This window comes from Papaver somniferum, chromosome 6, assembly GCF_003573695.1.
Source record: "Papaver somniferum cultivar HN1 chromosome 6, ASM357369v1, whole genome shotgun sequence".
NCBI lineage: Eukaryota > Viridiplantae > Streptophyta > Magnoliopsida > Ranunculales > Papaveraceae > Papaver > Papaver somniferum.
In genome coordinates, this window is record NC_039363.1 from 143,995,096 (window position 1) to 144,010,186 (window position 15,091).

General features: G+C 34.1%; 1 protein-coding gene across 1 annotated transcript; it reads left to right on the top strand.

Moving 5' to 3' along the window:
• The first annotated feature begins 8,872 nt into the window (after positions 1-8,872).
• LOC113291607 lies at positions 8,873-9,859 on the top strand. Its single transcript, XM_026541123.1, has 2 exons — positions 8,873-9,106; positions 9,323-9,859. Exons 1-2 carry the CDS (start codon positions 8,873-8,875, stop codon positions 9,857-9,859), a joined length of 771 nt encoding a protein of 256 aa, XP_026396908.1.
• The last annotated feature ends 5,232 nt before the right edge of the window (positions 9,860-15,091 follow it).

Below are 15,091 nucleotides of genomic sequence, written 5' to 3' on the forward strand. Positions count from 1 at the left end.
CTTTTATGCTTATATCGGTCGACAGTTTGCGAGTTCGGAATTGTCGGCATCTATATTTACGATTAGGTGTGGATTTGCGAGTTCGGAATTGAACAACCATAGTATACATTGTTTGAAGAAAGAGCTTGTCCATATTCGTGTTTGAGTATCTCAGTGACTTGGTCACTATTTAATGTCTGGGAAAACATTATTGTTTTTTCTTAATCTTGTTTATGATTACTTAGAAGTTAAATGTTAATTATTCACACTTTCAGTTTTCAGAGACAGATCAGAGTTGCGCAGCGAAAGCCACAAGTGTTGACTCCGTTAATTAGTTAACTTCCGCTATGTTTATTATGTTGTTTATTGTATCCGTAAACCAATTGACTATTATATATGTATCATTTGAGAGAAGTTCATGTATATATATTCTGAGCGGGGTTAGTTTTGGGATAATTTTGTAGTAGATTTCTTAATTGAATGTTTGAGTATTTGAATTAGATTCGTAGTGCCTCTTTATTTAGTTAATCTCTTGGATTAATCAGCTGCTATCTTAGGGGGCGCTACAGTTTTGGCGTCAGAGCTCACTATTAGATCTTATATGGGTGACAATAGGAATAACCAGTGCCAGTTACTGAACTTGATTAGTTAAGAGTTGGGTTGGGTTTGTGAGATAAATTTTAATCACTAAAAGTTATCAATAATTAAAAGAATTATTTGATTCGTTTGTTTGGTTGTTTGTTTATGTAATGAAGTAAAGGTTGTAGGGTACACCTGTAACTTTAGCTAATAAGGATTTGAGAATAATTAATCTAAAAAGTATGAACACGTATATAATCTAATACTAAAAAAACATAGTGAGATTAGTATTATTTATAAATCTTGTAAGTCACACATAAACTTGTTAAGCACCTTGACTTATACATAGGGTCAATAATTTATAATTACATAAATGTTAATAATATTTTTGGGACCCAATAATAATTGAAAGAGTAGTTAGAATATTAGTTCGATCATCAATGTTAATAATAAAAATATTATAATAGTAATTACAGATAATAAAAGTAATAATAATTTTAATAAATTATGTTAGCATTTATCAATTAGTATTATATTAAACTTAATATAATTAAAATTTTAATAAGGATATATAACGATAAAATAATAATTAGGATTAAATAGCTATGAAATATTAATAATGCGTATCTATGATTAAGTTTTGTAAATTAAACTAATGACAAATTAGAGATGTATGTTTTTCATTTAAACTAGATAGTTAATATAATACTTATTGGGTGGATTTAAGAAAGTGAGGACATAATATATAAAATAAAAGACTCAACCTATTAGTAATCTTGCACAAATATTATGTTTAGTCTAATGAATGATCCAGTAAATCTTTAAGATGGAACAAATATACATGAAGTATTAAGAATAGTATTCAGATGTTTGTTTTAGTATTAGAATTAAAAGAAAATAGATTTGTATATTAAAAGGACACCTTATATTAATAGCAAAATCTAAAGACTATTAGGACATATTAAAATTTTATGTAGACTCAAATGAAAATCATATTAGACTACCAACGCCAATATTCAATAAGATATAGTATATGGATTCAATCTGAATAAATAAAATCTATTATGCCAAATCTTTATGAGAATGTAAAATTATATTTAGAAGACTAGGGCTTAGTGTACCAACTGGACTATCAACTTAAAAGTAATAATACAGTTGATAAAAGTATTTGAGTAATTAAATTAGTAGGGAATTTATGATAGATAATATTTGGAAAATTTATATATGGTATTACAGTAAAGTTAAAATTATCAGATATTATAAATTGATGTAAAATCGAATTGGGATCACTTATATTAGTAAAATAAATAAATAAATAAATAAATAATTCAGATGATTAAATTGTTTAAAATGCTGTGAATTATTTATATAATTTATGAAGTAAATTTTTTAAGTCAAATCAGTTACAATAGAATTTAGAAATTAATTAGTCATAATAAGTTAACACTTAGTTAATCCAACACTGGGGAATAGTGAAGGTTGTGTTTTCTCTGTTCGTAGGAAGGCATTGTTAGGACTGGCCAACCTTGACAGGGCAACTGCATTCAGAGATGACCGATCATAAAAGCTTAGTATTATTCTTTAGGAAACCGATAGATATAAATTCACTTAGAAACAAATTCGTAGGAATCTCCTTTGTAATTAGAGACAAGTATTTTATAAGATAGAAATTAGTGTAAGAAACTTAGACTTCCGTATTTGATAGAACTTAACTCAGTGTAATTGAACCTAGAGCTACAAATTTTAGATTTTAGTTATAGAGCCATATAGGTTTGTACTTTGTTTATGTTGATTGCGCTTAGATAACAAATGCGGTTATTCTATAAGGTGGGGAGTTTTTGAAGACCAGAAGAATAGTATGATTTTCGAGGAAGAAAATGATATAAGGTGGGGAGAATGTAAGGACCCTTAAGCTTGTCAACGCTATTAGACCGATCAAGTATCGATTTAGCCATTAATAACTCGATTAGTTTAACACAGACGATAATTAATAAGAATTAATCTAACAACGATCTATATAGGAAACCGGTACCGCTGGATAGATCTCGAAAAGTTTTGCGAAATGGACTACTCGAATGCGTCATTCGGACACCGGACAAAGAAGATATCTTCTGATATGTACGAAGGGTAAAATTTTCATTATTCATCATAACCGCTTGGCTTCTCATATCATTTGGGTAGGTGCATTTATCAACTGTGTTTGGCCTTATCAATACCGATCGAACAGATAAGCTCATTCACTTCTTTTCTTTTTCTTTCTTCTTCTTCATTCTTTTCTCTTCCTCCTCTCCGTTCTTCACCTGCTGGTGAATCAAGTTATTAAAATAAATAGATTTCTAGACCGAGAGAGAGATGGGGGTGTTTGAGTATTGGTTGTTGTAGGTGGTGCTGTTATTGGTTAGCTCTGGGAAGAAAAGGAGATATTGATGTTACTGTAAATTAGAATTAGGGTTTTCTCAGAAGGTTGTTTAGAAGTTCGATTAGTGATGAATGAGATGGAATTGAGATGGGTTTATGTTTAATTGAATGATATGAAGTTTTTGTGATGAAGAATCAGTGAGATAAGGTTTTCTGAATTGGATTATCTTCTGAGTTGTGTAAGACGAGGATGATATTGAGTTGTAACAACTGAAGATTAGGAGGGTTGTTGATTAATTAATGTTTTGGAGTGGTTCTGATGAAGAAATGGAGAGCTAGGTTTCCTGTTGGTAAGAATTAGGAAATTGGGATTTGTTTTAATGATGATTAAGAAGGAATTGAAGTTGGGTTTTACCTGAATTAGAACTTGAAGTTGAAGAATAAGTTGTAATTGAAGTTAGGGTTTTGAAGTTGTTTATGAAGCTAGGGCTTGATTATGTGTTAATAAGGATATGATGGAGTTATCTCTGGTGATGAAGAAATTCTCAGTGGTGCTGATTCAAGAGTTGAGTTCAAACAGCTGTGAGAAAAGTGAGAAGAATTGGAGTTAGCCGTGGTTGTAATTGAAGCTCAGGAGATGGAGTAAAGTTGCCGCTGTTGGTGTTGATTGAACTGAACCGGTGGGTTTGTTGTTGTCTTAAGATGACATGTTGAATCAAGTCAGGCAAGAAAGGGAGTTTCTCAATTTATTGAAGTGAAATCATTCTAAGGTAATTGTTCTTTCTCAGTATAGGTAAGGTTATTCAATTTCATGGTTGATTTTATATGATTGTGGAGATAACTATTTAGATGGATATAGAATCAAGTTGGAATTATAGTTTGGATTGTATTGAATTACAGAGTATTGTTAAAGGTTAGATTGATATACGAATTGAACTCTAGAGCTGATTTAACTGTGGTGGTGCTGTAAGGTGCAAGGGAATGTGTGGGTGATTGTATAGAATTATGAGTTGTAGTGGTGTTGTTGAAGTTGCAGGGGATATGAATGTGCAGGTGGAGTTTAAATGCAATTGGAGTCTGTTGATAAAGGAATGGTGATAGTTGTGTTAAGATGCAAATGTAGATCTTGGAATTGGGATTTACGAATGGAGGTTACATTGTTGGAATTGATATGTTGCAGAGGTTATGGTCTGATGAAGTACAAGGTTTTGAGAAAGGATAATGAAACTGAGAAGTAAAGAAAGGTTGAATTGATAGTTCTAGAGATGCAGTGGCAGTTTAACTGTGCTGAATTGTTTGAGTTAACTGAATTGGTAATGGTTCTAGTTGAATTGGGATTTGAAGTGATGGACCGGAAGATATAGTTGTAACTTAGTTATATCTAGAATTGCAGAGAATTGATGTTTGGGGAATCTGGTGATGATTTAGTTTAGTGGATTGTGAAAGCTTGGAACTGCAATTGCAGTTAGTCCTTATTAACAATGCTCGATTCAAAGGATGAACCAGTGGATCGTGGATCTCGAGGTAGGCGTGGCTTGTCATCAAAAGAGGTGGGAATACATTTGACTCTTTTGTAACCATTGTTGTTTCTTTTACAAAAGTTTATGCTTAACAAACTCATGCAATGTCTAGTGTGCATTCCATGTTTTGTTTAAATTGCATTACTATATTTCTGTTGATTTTGTTAATCTTTCCATGGTTTGGAAAGGACTTGTAATGTTTGTTTTTCATATGAATTTTTATGGGAAATACGAATTTCCACTTGTGGTATATAGGATACGCTCCTTCACATTTATAACTACATGAATTCAGCTTTTATGCTTATATCAGTCGACAGTTTGCGAGTTCGGAATTGTCGACATCCATATTTACGATTAGGTGTGGATTTGCGAGTTTGGAATTGCACAACCATAGTATACATTGTTTGACGAAAGAGCTTGTCCATATTCATGTTTGTGTATCTTAGTGACTTGGTCACTATTTAATGTCTGGGAAAACATTATTGTTTTTTCTTAATCTTGTTTATGATTACTTAGAAGTTAAATGTTAATTATTCCCACTTTTAGTTTTCAGAGACAGATTAGAGTTGCGCAGCGAAAGCCACAAGTGTTGACTCCGTTAATTAGTTACCTCTATGTTGTTTATTGTATCTGTAAACCAATTGACTATTATATATGTATTATTTGAGAGAAGTTCATGTATATATATATTCTGAGCGGGGTTAGTTTTGGGATAAATTTTGTAGCAGATTTCTTAATTGAATGTTTTAAGTATTTGAATTAGATTCGTAGTGCCTCTTTATTTAGTTAATCTCTTGGATTAGTCAGCTGCTAGCTTAGGGGGCGCTACATTCGGTATGTTGGAGTAATTGATTACTGAATCAGCTAATTTATGTGCTTCATTTTGAACCCTTATTGAGCTCTTATTGATGTCATTCTGAATTATTTCTGTATCCATGTTGAGTATACATTTATGTAAATGGATGAAGGTTCACAGAAATTGTCTTTCTTTTGAAGACATCACTGGACCATTAAGATATCCTTATTTAAGGCCTGATTAAGTAAGTTGTTTGTGTTGTGGTACATGGAAGGGCACATGTTGATAACAGGACAATGTGCCACCGCTATGACTCGCATGAGTAGTTTGCTTGATCAAGGTATTATGTTAACCATTAAATTTTGTTTAGCAATTATGCGCGCCTCATGTTTTCTACGATTAACCATTATACAAATTATCACATGGATCTTGAGTTCTCAAAAAAAAAAAGGGATTTGATCTTGTTTTTGAAGTTTTTAACTACATAAAGGCTAAAATTTGGGTTTCACTGATTAACTTAACTCTTGTTTGCATATGAGAAGTACATGTAAGAATATTTCTACACATAGAAATATCCTCTTGGGCCATGTAATAACTTGGTTCATTATGAATATTGCTAAATATGTCGGTTACAATTTTGGGATCCTTTCATATTCCCTATTCCTTGATGGACGGTCAAGATTGATTCTAAATCCTATGAAACTTGGTCCTCCTTCTACTTATAAAAGGAACCCAATAACCATCAGTATTGTTTCAAGAATTTTGATTATTTATCACACAAAAGGTCAAGAAGGAGAAACTAAGAGTTTTGCAAGGTATTTTGATATACAGTTGTTCTTGCCAGACGTCTTGGATTCAATCAAATAGCATCTTCAGGTACCCTTCCTAACACGGCTATGCTTATGATGTGATTATCATGTTTGTTCAAAGATTCTTTATTTATAAAATAAAACTTATAGTACGAACATTCAAAAACCTTGAAATTCATTTCAGTAAGTACTATTTGATATATATGAGTGTTTTAAGAATCAGAATGGCCGGTTAGACCGGTAAACCAGTGAACTTGTCAGAAAAATTGTCCGACTCAATACTGAACCACTAACATATTAAAAAAACCAGTCAAATCGGTAAATCGGAGGATTAGACCAGTAACCCATGAGACCCAGTCCGGTCTAAAACTGGTTTGATCAGGATATATTAAATCGTGTTAATAAGAAGAAAAAAAATGAAAAATGATCTCCAATATATATTTCAATTTATAAACATCCAACTTATAATTCAAACCTAACTGCTTTAACATGAATCAAAACTATAACTACACCATAAGATGACGACAGTTGAAAGATGCTACAAAATTGACCAAAAATCAATCAAAAAAGTAGATCTTCATCAACATGTTTCCTGTGTTGTTGATGAACATCCTGTGTTGTTGATGCTACTATGAAAGATGCAATCGCATCATTGTGTAGAGAAGATGCATGGATCCGAAAATATTAATATTAACATAAAGATGAAGATCATGGATTACGTTCTCGATAGTGAAGGAGGAAAAGAAGTAGAAAGTTGCATAGGAAAAGAGACGAGAGAAAGAGAAAAATGCGGCTAGGAATAGTGGGTATGCATTAAACACTCAGGTTTAGGAGGTTGGGCATTTGGATATTAAACTTCCAAAGTTACCCTTACCCTTGAATACTTGCCACGACTGTGGCTTCCCACTTTAGACGTGTAAATCTAATAGGCTAGGTATATATTTCTACAGCTGGTTAATTAGGCTAATATATATATATATATATATGTTGACCCACTAAACCACTGGTTGAACCACTGGTTAACCCAATTGACCCTGACCCAGTGACTTTACTGGTTTGACGTCCGGTCCGGTTCTTACCTTATATTTCTAGCAAGTCTGTATTAAAGGATATCAAAAAAAAAAAAAAAAACTTTCTAGGAGAAAAATCATTAAAATTAGACACTTAATAATAGGATTTTTCTTGGATCTGTTGAAACAATCATTAGTCTTAAATAAAGTGTCATATCTAGGTTCTAGGGATCTCCTTTTCAACGTGCAATTCTCTCTCCTCTATGTGAATCGGTCGAAACTAATGTTTTGACTCGTCCATTTTTGCTTCCACAAAAAGTTGATTTTGAATCTCTAATGAGTAATATTGATCACTACTCTTATTCTTATTAATCCTAATCTATTCTTTCATCATGTTTTAACAACTTTTCAAGATTATTGACATTTCGTTTTCTCACATATTTAAATTTTTATCGTTTTATTATGTTGAGTAACTAATCATTATTTTCTCTTCTAAGATGTGTTTACAAGTTGTTACTCCTCTAATGGCGTTTGCTACTTTTATAGTTGTGTTCATAGCATTTGCTGAGCTTTTTATCTTTGTTCGTTTGGACATCTGCAGATTATGTGATTGCTTCATTGGTTATGGTTTGAAGAAGATTTGTTACTGTCTCAACTCAGTAAACAGGTCTAGTCAACTAGCCCTCCTTTCCTTATTTTCAAAAAAATTCAATTTCGGAGTCAAGCGTAAATTTTGGCTAGTCCTCCTCCTTAGCCTTGTCTATGCCAGTTGTAGTTGCCTTAGTTATAAGAATCAAATATCTACCAAATTTCATTCATATAACTCGGAAAAGAGTAACAAAATCTTTGCATTCATTGACGTTATCCCTTCTAGGCTATTGAATACTATAGAGTTAAGTTCTCTCTACAAACAAATCTTCTCAAACCCTAATTTGTTTCTCAGTATCGTCATCATGGACGAAGATAAATCAGACCAAGTTGGAGAACTTGTCAATCAGTTCAAGCAAGCAGTTCTTGATCTGGGAGACACCAATGAAATGGTTATTGTTCAGCATGACAAGAATAATGACAAATATGAAGATGAAGGAAATGCTTGGGAAGCTAGTGCCATTGGAAGGGTCATCATTGAAGGAATAATGACACATGAATTAGTGGAGAAATACATTCAATTCACATGGCCTTTCATGAATGAAGAAGATCTTAAAATTGTCGAGATTGATCCAAATACTTTCATTTTAAAATTCAGCACCTGGATTCTGCTTAATAAGGTTATTAATGAACGTCCCTAAAATATCAACAAGAAGCTGTTGGTTGTTCATGATTACATACCAGACATGGTATACACATAGAAGCACTGGGGATTTCAACAATTCTGGATTCAACTTAAGTTTCTTCTACCTGAGCATATGAACGTAGCAACTGTTACCAAAATCGGAGAGATCATGGGTGAGGTTGTGGCGCTTGAACCAAAAGATGCCATCCCAGTTGGAGGATTTCCTGTCAAGGTTTGCGTCAATATTGATCTCACTAATCCACTTCACATAGGAGTTAAGGCCATCACCAATGCTGAGTTTTTTCCTGGATTAAGTTTTACTATGAAATACATCCCCCAGGCATTTGTACTGACTGCTACATAATTAAGCATTGTAAGGTTGTTTGTAAAGATCTTCTGCTTATCTAGCCAAAGCTCATGACAAACATTATTTTTTCGGCAAAGTCAGCAACTTGCGGAAGACCCTTTCGACCACGCCCAATGTCAATGCTCCAGTTTCTAGAAAGAACCAAAAGAATTTCACCAAGTTTGTTACTTTTGTTCCGCCAATGGATGGTGTCAGTATCAACCTAGATCACCTTCTAAGTCAGGGAGAAACTAATGAAGATGACACTACTAGACTCGGTAAACGAACCAAAATTTCCAATGAGTCTACCAGTCACATTAATGATCCTGAGTCTTCTTCTACAAATACCATTGAAAATGCAATCATAGAATCTTTGGAAGCTCAAAGGTGCACAACTCGAGGAGAGCAATATGGAGATACATTAATGAAGATTCAGGTATTTCTTACCAACATAAACTCTATTTTTGTGTTTACGCTTTCAATTACTCTTTCTATTACAGTTAGCTCGTATTTCCACTATTTTTGTTTCTTTTTGTTTCATTTATGTGCATGCGTTTATTGCCATAATAGGGGTTACGTTAATTTTTCTCAGTGCTTTAATACTAGGTTTTCTTTTTGCTTTGTAATTTGCTTTTTTCTCTTAAACTACAAGAATCATTTAAACAGCACTATGAAACTCATATCTTGGAATGTTCAAGGACTTAAGACCACTGCTACAAGAGATCCTCTGTTTGATCTAATTAGAACTCAGAATCCGGACATAATCTTTCTTTATGAGACTAAAATTTCTAAGGATAAAAGTCGACCTCTCATATCTCATTTTCAATATCCTAACCAAGCCTTTATTGAACTTATAGGCTTATCTGGAGGGTTACTCATTCTTTGGAAAGATGGCTTTACTTGTGAGCTACATGATTCCACTTACAACATGTTTAATCTCATTGTTCAACATGATCCTAGTCGCCCTGAATATCTGCTTACCTGTATGTATGGTTACCCAGACTTTGATAGGAAGCAAGAACAGTGGAACTACATCCAACAGATAGGTAGAAACCATTATGGCCCTTGGATTCTAATTGGTGACTTAAATTTTCATCTCCTAGATGATAACACAATATCTTCCTCCTCTTCTGATGGTTTTGTTAATAATATTGTCAATACTTGTGGTCTTGAGGATATTGGTTATTAGGGGAAAGACTACACATGGTCTAATAACAACTTAGGAACTGGAATTAGAAGGTCCAGGATAGACATGGCTTTAGGGAATGTTAACTGGAATTTAAGTTATCCTAATATGCATTTAACCCAGATTGGTAGTGATCACACTCCTATAATGCTTTTATCTGATGCTAGTTTACCTAACTATTGGAAGCCATTTAAGTTTTTCCTTACATGGTTAAATGATGCACTTGTGCTTCTGTTATTGAAAAAGCTTGGAGCATAGACATCACAGGTTCACCAGGATATCATCTAGTTAATAAGCTTCATCCAGCTAGAAAAGAACTATCTTTATGGAGCAAGAATCACTTCGGTAATATCAATCGAAAAGTGGATGAGTTACAACAACAACTTGATGTTTTACAAGCTCAACCTCCTTCAGATTTCAACCATAATTAGATTCTAAGTATCAACAAGGACCTTCAGAAATGGCACAAGAACAAGAGTGAATTTTATCTTCAAAAATCCATAGATCAGTTTATTAAAGACATGGACAATAACAACAAATACTTTCATACAAAGATCAAAAGAAGAAGAAGAAGGAATAACATTGATTCTTTGTAAGATCATAACAACAACTGGCGACACACAAGACAAGATATATCAGAACATCTTACTTCTCATTTTAAGGAAATAAGTACTTCTATCTTTGTGAACCTCAATGAAGATCTTTTCATGATACTTCCTTCTATTATTACTGATGAGGACAATCTTCATCTCACAGCTATTCCTTCACATCAAGAAATCCATGATACTCTTAAAAGTATGGAAAATTGGATTGCTCCAGGTCCCGAGGGTTTTCAAGCAGGTTTTTACAAGAGCCAGTAGAATATTGTTGGAGAGGATGTTTGCCAGATGGTTATCAGTTTTTTTCAAACAAAGCATATTCTGAGACAAATTAACAAAACCTACATTTCTCTCATTCCAAAGAAGAAAAAGCCTTCTTGTGCTACATATTACAGACCAATTGGGTTATGTAATACATCTTACAAGATAACATCAAAGATTATTGTTCAAAGACTTAAGCCTTTAAAGGAGAAAATCATTTCTCCTTATCAAGCAGCATATGTCTCTGAGAGGCTTATAAGTGACAACACTGTCATTGCACAAGAGATAATACATTCTATGAAAAAGAAAAGAGGGCAAATAAGTTGGATGGATTTAAAGTTAGAGATGTCTAAATCTTTTTATAGACTTGAGTGGGATTTCTTGATCAAAGTTCTTAAGTATTTTGGCTTCAGTGATGATTTATATGCTCTTATATCAATGTATCAGTACTACTTCTCTTTCTGTCATGTTTAATGGATCTCCTTGTGAAGAATTTCATCCTACAAGGGGGATCAGACAAGGTGATCCTTTGTCGCCTTATCTATTCATTCTTGCAATGGAATTTTTGTCTAGACATCTCTCCAATGCACGGCAGAATAACTCCATTAAAGGTACTAAAGTGGCTGCTAGTTCTCCAGCCATTAATCATTTGTTTTTTGCAGATGACTGCTTGATTTTCACTCAAGTTAATATCACTTCAGATAATAATCTTTTGGATCTTTTTCATAACTTCAGCACTTAATCAGTTCAAGTCATAAACTTTGATAAGTCTTCAATACATTTCAGCAAGAAAACTATTTCTGAAATGGTAGATTCAATGGGTGTCAAACCTATGAGTTCTAAGGAAAGATATCTTGGTTCTCCACTACTGCTGGGTCACTCAAAGCAAGATGCTTTTAAGGAAATTGAAGACAATTTCATGAGCGGATACTCAACTTGGTCTTCCACATCTCTCACTCAGGCTGGCAAGTCTACCATGATCAAACATGTCCTCGATTCAGTACCAATTTATCAAATGGGTACTTACAAATTACCTACACAGCTCATCAACAAGTTAACCACTATTCAAAGAAGATTTTTCTGGGGATATAATTCAAACAGGGGCTCAAATCCAATAGCTTGGCACAAAGTTTGTAAACCTAAGGAATTAGGTGGTTTAGCTTTTAGGGACCTTGAAAAGCTTAATTTGGCTCTTCTCACCAAGTTGGCATGGAGATTGTGCAATGAAGATGATGCTCTCTGGACTAATATCATGGGAAGCAAATACTTCAAACATGGAGATATTCTACATCAAAATTTGAAAGCTAGCAATGGTTCTTACACTTGAAATGGAATTGTCAAGGGCATTCAGGTGGTTAAACAAAACTACTTCATGGAAGTTAATAATGGTAAGAAAACCAAAATTTGGTTAGATGGATGGATTCCAGGTATGAGCTCTCCTCCTGTTCCAATCAATGTTTTTTTCAGATTTTATCAAAATTTTGAAGATATTTTACTTCCTGAAACTGACAACTGGAATGCTGATTTGTTCTACAAACTTTTTGACATCAATACCGCTCAGAAAATTATGAGTATTTTTCTTGATACTTCCAAAGAAGATACAATGATTTGGATGCCAGCTAGAGATGGTAAGTTTTCTGTTAAAAGCACTTACAAACATCTTACTATGAGTACTTCAGTTATTCAAGTCAATGGTAGAAATATTCAAAACAAGGTTTGAAGATTGTTGTGGAAGACAAGTACTACTCATAGAATTAAATTGTTTGCTTGGAAATGCATCAGAGAACTGCATAATACCAGATACAAGCTGTCTATTTATAATGAGAGTATTGCTCCTCATTGTGCCATCTGTGGGGGAAGTGAAGAAACTATAAAACATTTAATCTTTGAATGTGATCATGCTAAGAAATTCTGGAGGCTTTCAAATGTGGATATTGAAACAGTTCACAATAACCACTATAGTGTGTCTGAATGGTAGAAAGCTGGTTCTTAGATGACAGACACTCTAATGATAAAACTATGCTCTATACTCTGATGATAACTACATGGGTTATTTTGAAGGATATGTGTGATGCTTTATTTTAGGGAGTCTCTCTTAACCCTGTTAACTCCATGCATAAAATAATTTATCATTTGCATTCTTATCTGCATGAACCTTTAAGTAACAACATTAATTTGAATGCTTTACTAATCTCCCAATGCCACCATTACCTGATACTATTAAGTTTAATGTTGATGCCTCATTCTGTCAAATTACTAAAACACTTGGAACTGGTATTGTGCTACGTACATGTACATGAAGCTGTTAAGGAATCAAATGAAGCTTCTCAAATGGAGTTTTGAGTCCAGAAACTGGGGAGTGCATGACCATGCGTCTCTAACATGGGCAAAGGATAAGCAAATGTTCAAGATTCACATATAAGTTGATGCTCAATTAGTTATTCAATCTATTACAGATGATGTTCTTCTCATCCAGTGGAAGAATAAAAACATCTTAACAGAAATAAAACACTTAAGTTTAAATTTTCAGCATTATACGTTTTCTTATGTTAGTACAAGAAATAATCAGGTTGCAAATGCAGTTGCAAAATCTGTTAGATGCACTGCTATAAACATCACCCTTACCAATAATTTTCCTTCTAATTTTTATATTCTCCTGACAAGAGACAACTACATTCCAACTATTTAATACAATCATTTTTCTTATCAAAAATAAAATAATTTCTAGGTTCTAGGCATCATCATATTATACTTACCATTGGCTATACATTTAATCAATAAATCGTGGAAATCGTGGGGTCTACATTTAAAAACCAGGATAACCCATCGCTATGACGTTGGTGAAACCATGTTTCACAACTCTCAAAGCAATAAAAATGGTCAACAGTTGGAAGATGCAATAACAGAGGCGAAGTGGTCACCTTTCAGCATAAAGATCATATACACAGCATTACCCGCAAAATGTACAATGCCTACTTTGAACAACATCTTTGACGAGACGGTAAATACGGTGTAGCATATCAAATCATACAATCTCTAGCTCCTGCAGTGGGAAGAATTGGACGAAGTTATGTGCAAGTACTTTTCCGCCAGCCTGAAAGGAGAGGCACTAGCTTGGTTCGATGCTCTCCTACAATTATCGATCTTCGTTTTTTTGCGATCTTGAAAGAGTGTTTCTTGAAACTTACATGTATAACAACCTTTTAAGATCAGGAGTAGAGAAACTGTTCACCTTGAAAAGAAGATCCAGAGAGAGTTTGTGAATCTTGGTAAACCGACAGAGAACCCTATGCAGTGAGTTTATCGTCACGAAACATAAACAAATTTGGTTTGAGCATTCATTAACGTGTTATTCCCTATAAATATGATCTACATAGCCATATTTAGGAAGAAAAATAAGATGAAAAAGCAAGAACTAAGAGAATATCGGGAAGAATACATAACATTGGAAGAAATACAAAAGGAAGCAGAATTGTATTCAACCCTAGCGATGGAAGTCTTGCCAACCCCCTCCAATAGTCCGCAAGCGACAAATGCATACGGCAATGTCCCCCAAGTGGATTATAGAGATATTTATCAAGAGGAGATAGCTCCGCGATGAGAACCACCGCCGAACCGAAATTGAGCGAGCAACGATTCTAACAGATATCAGCGACCATGGGAGCATTCATCTCGGAAAGGAAGTCACAAACCAAAGGTTCAGAGAGAGAAATCCAAATGCTCCTACATTCGAGGATGGAAAGCTTACAATAATCAGTGCACCTTTGTCAACTATCGTGCGAGTTCTCAAAGTTTCCGTGTCCGGCAAGCACCATTCAGTACCTCCGACCCGAAGATAAAACCACCTCCCTCCAAGTATAGTCACCAATTTTATTAATATCACAAATTTCATGGACATACTACTGACTATTGCAGGAACGTCGAAAGAATAGTGCTAGACTTGTTAGGTACAGGAAAGCTCCGAGAATTCTTAGAGTTTTCACCCCAGCCACCACAACCATCACTGGTAGAAGCGCATGTCCATCGCATAGAGATTGAGAGAGGAATCGAGTACTTGAGATTGATAGAACATAAGCCAACTCCCACAACAACATCATGAGTCTAGTACACAAACGTGATTGCAATGAAAAAATAAGATCTTCAGCATCGTAAAGGCCCCACCTCTGAAAATATGGATGGCTCGACCAATTATATTTTTAGTATCAAAGGCATCGGAGAATGGAAAATCTCACACCGATCTCCTCGTTGTGACTTTAAAAATAAGCAAGTGGGAAGTAGACAAGATACTGGTAGACACAAGAAGCTTGGTGGATATTCTTTTTTACAACACCTACAAGCGAACGGATCTTCCTGATTATACTCACATCCCTTCGAC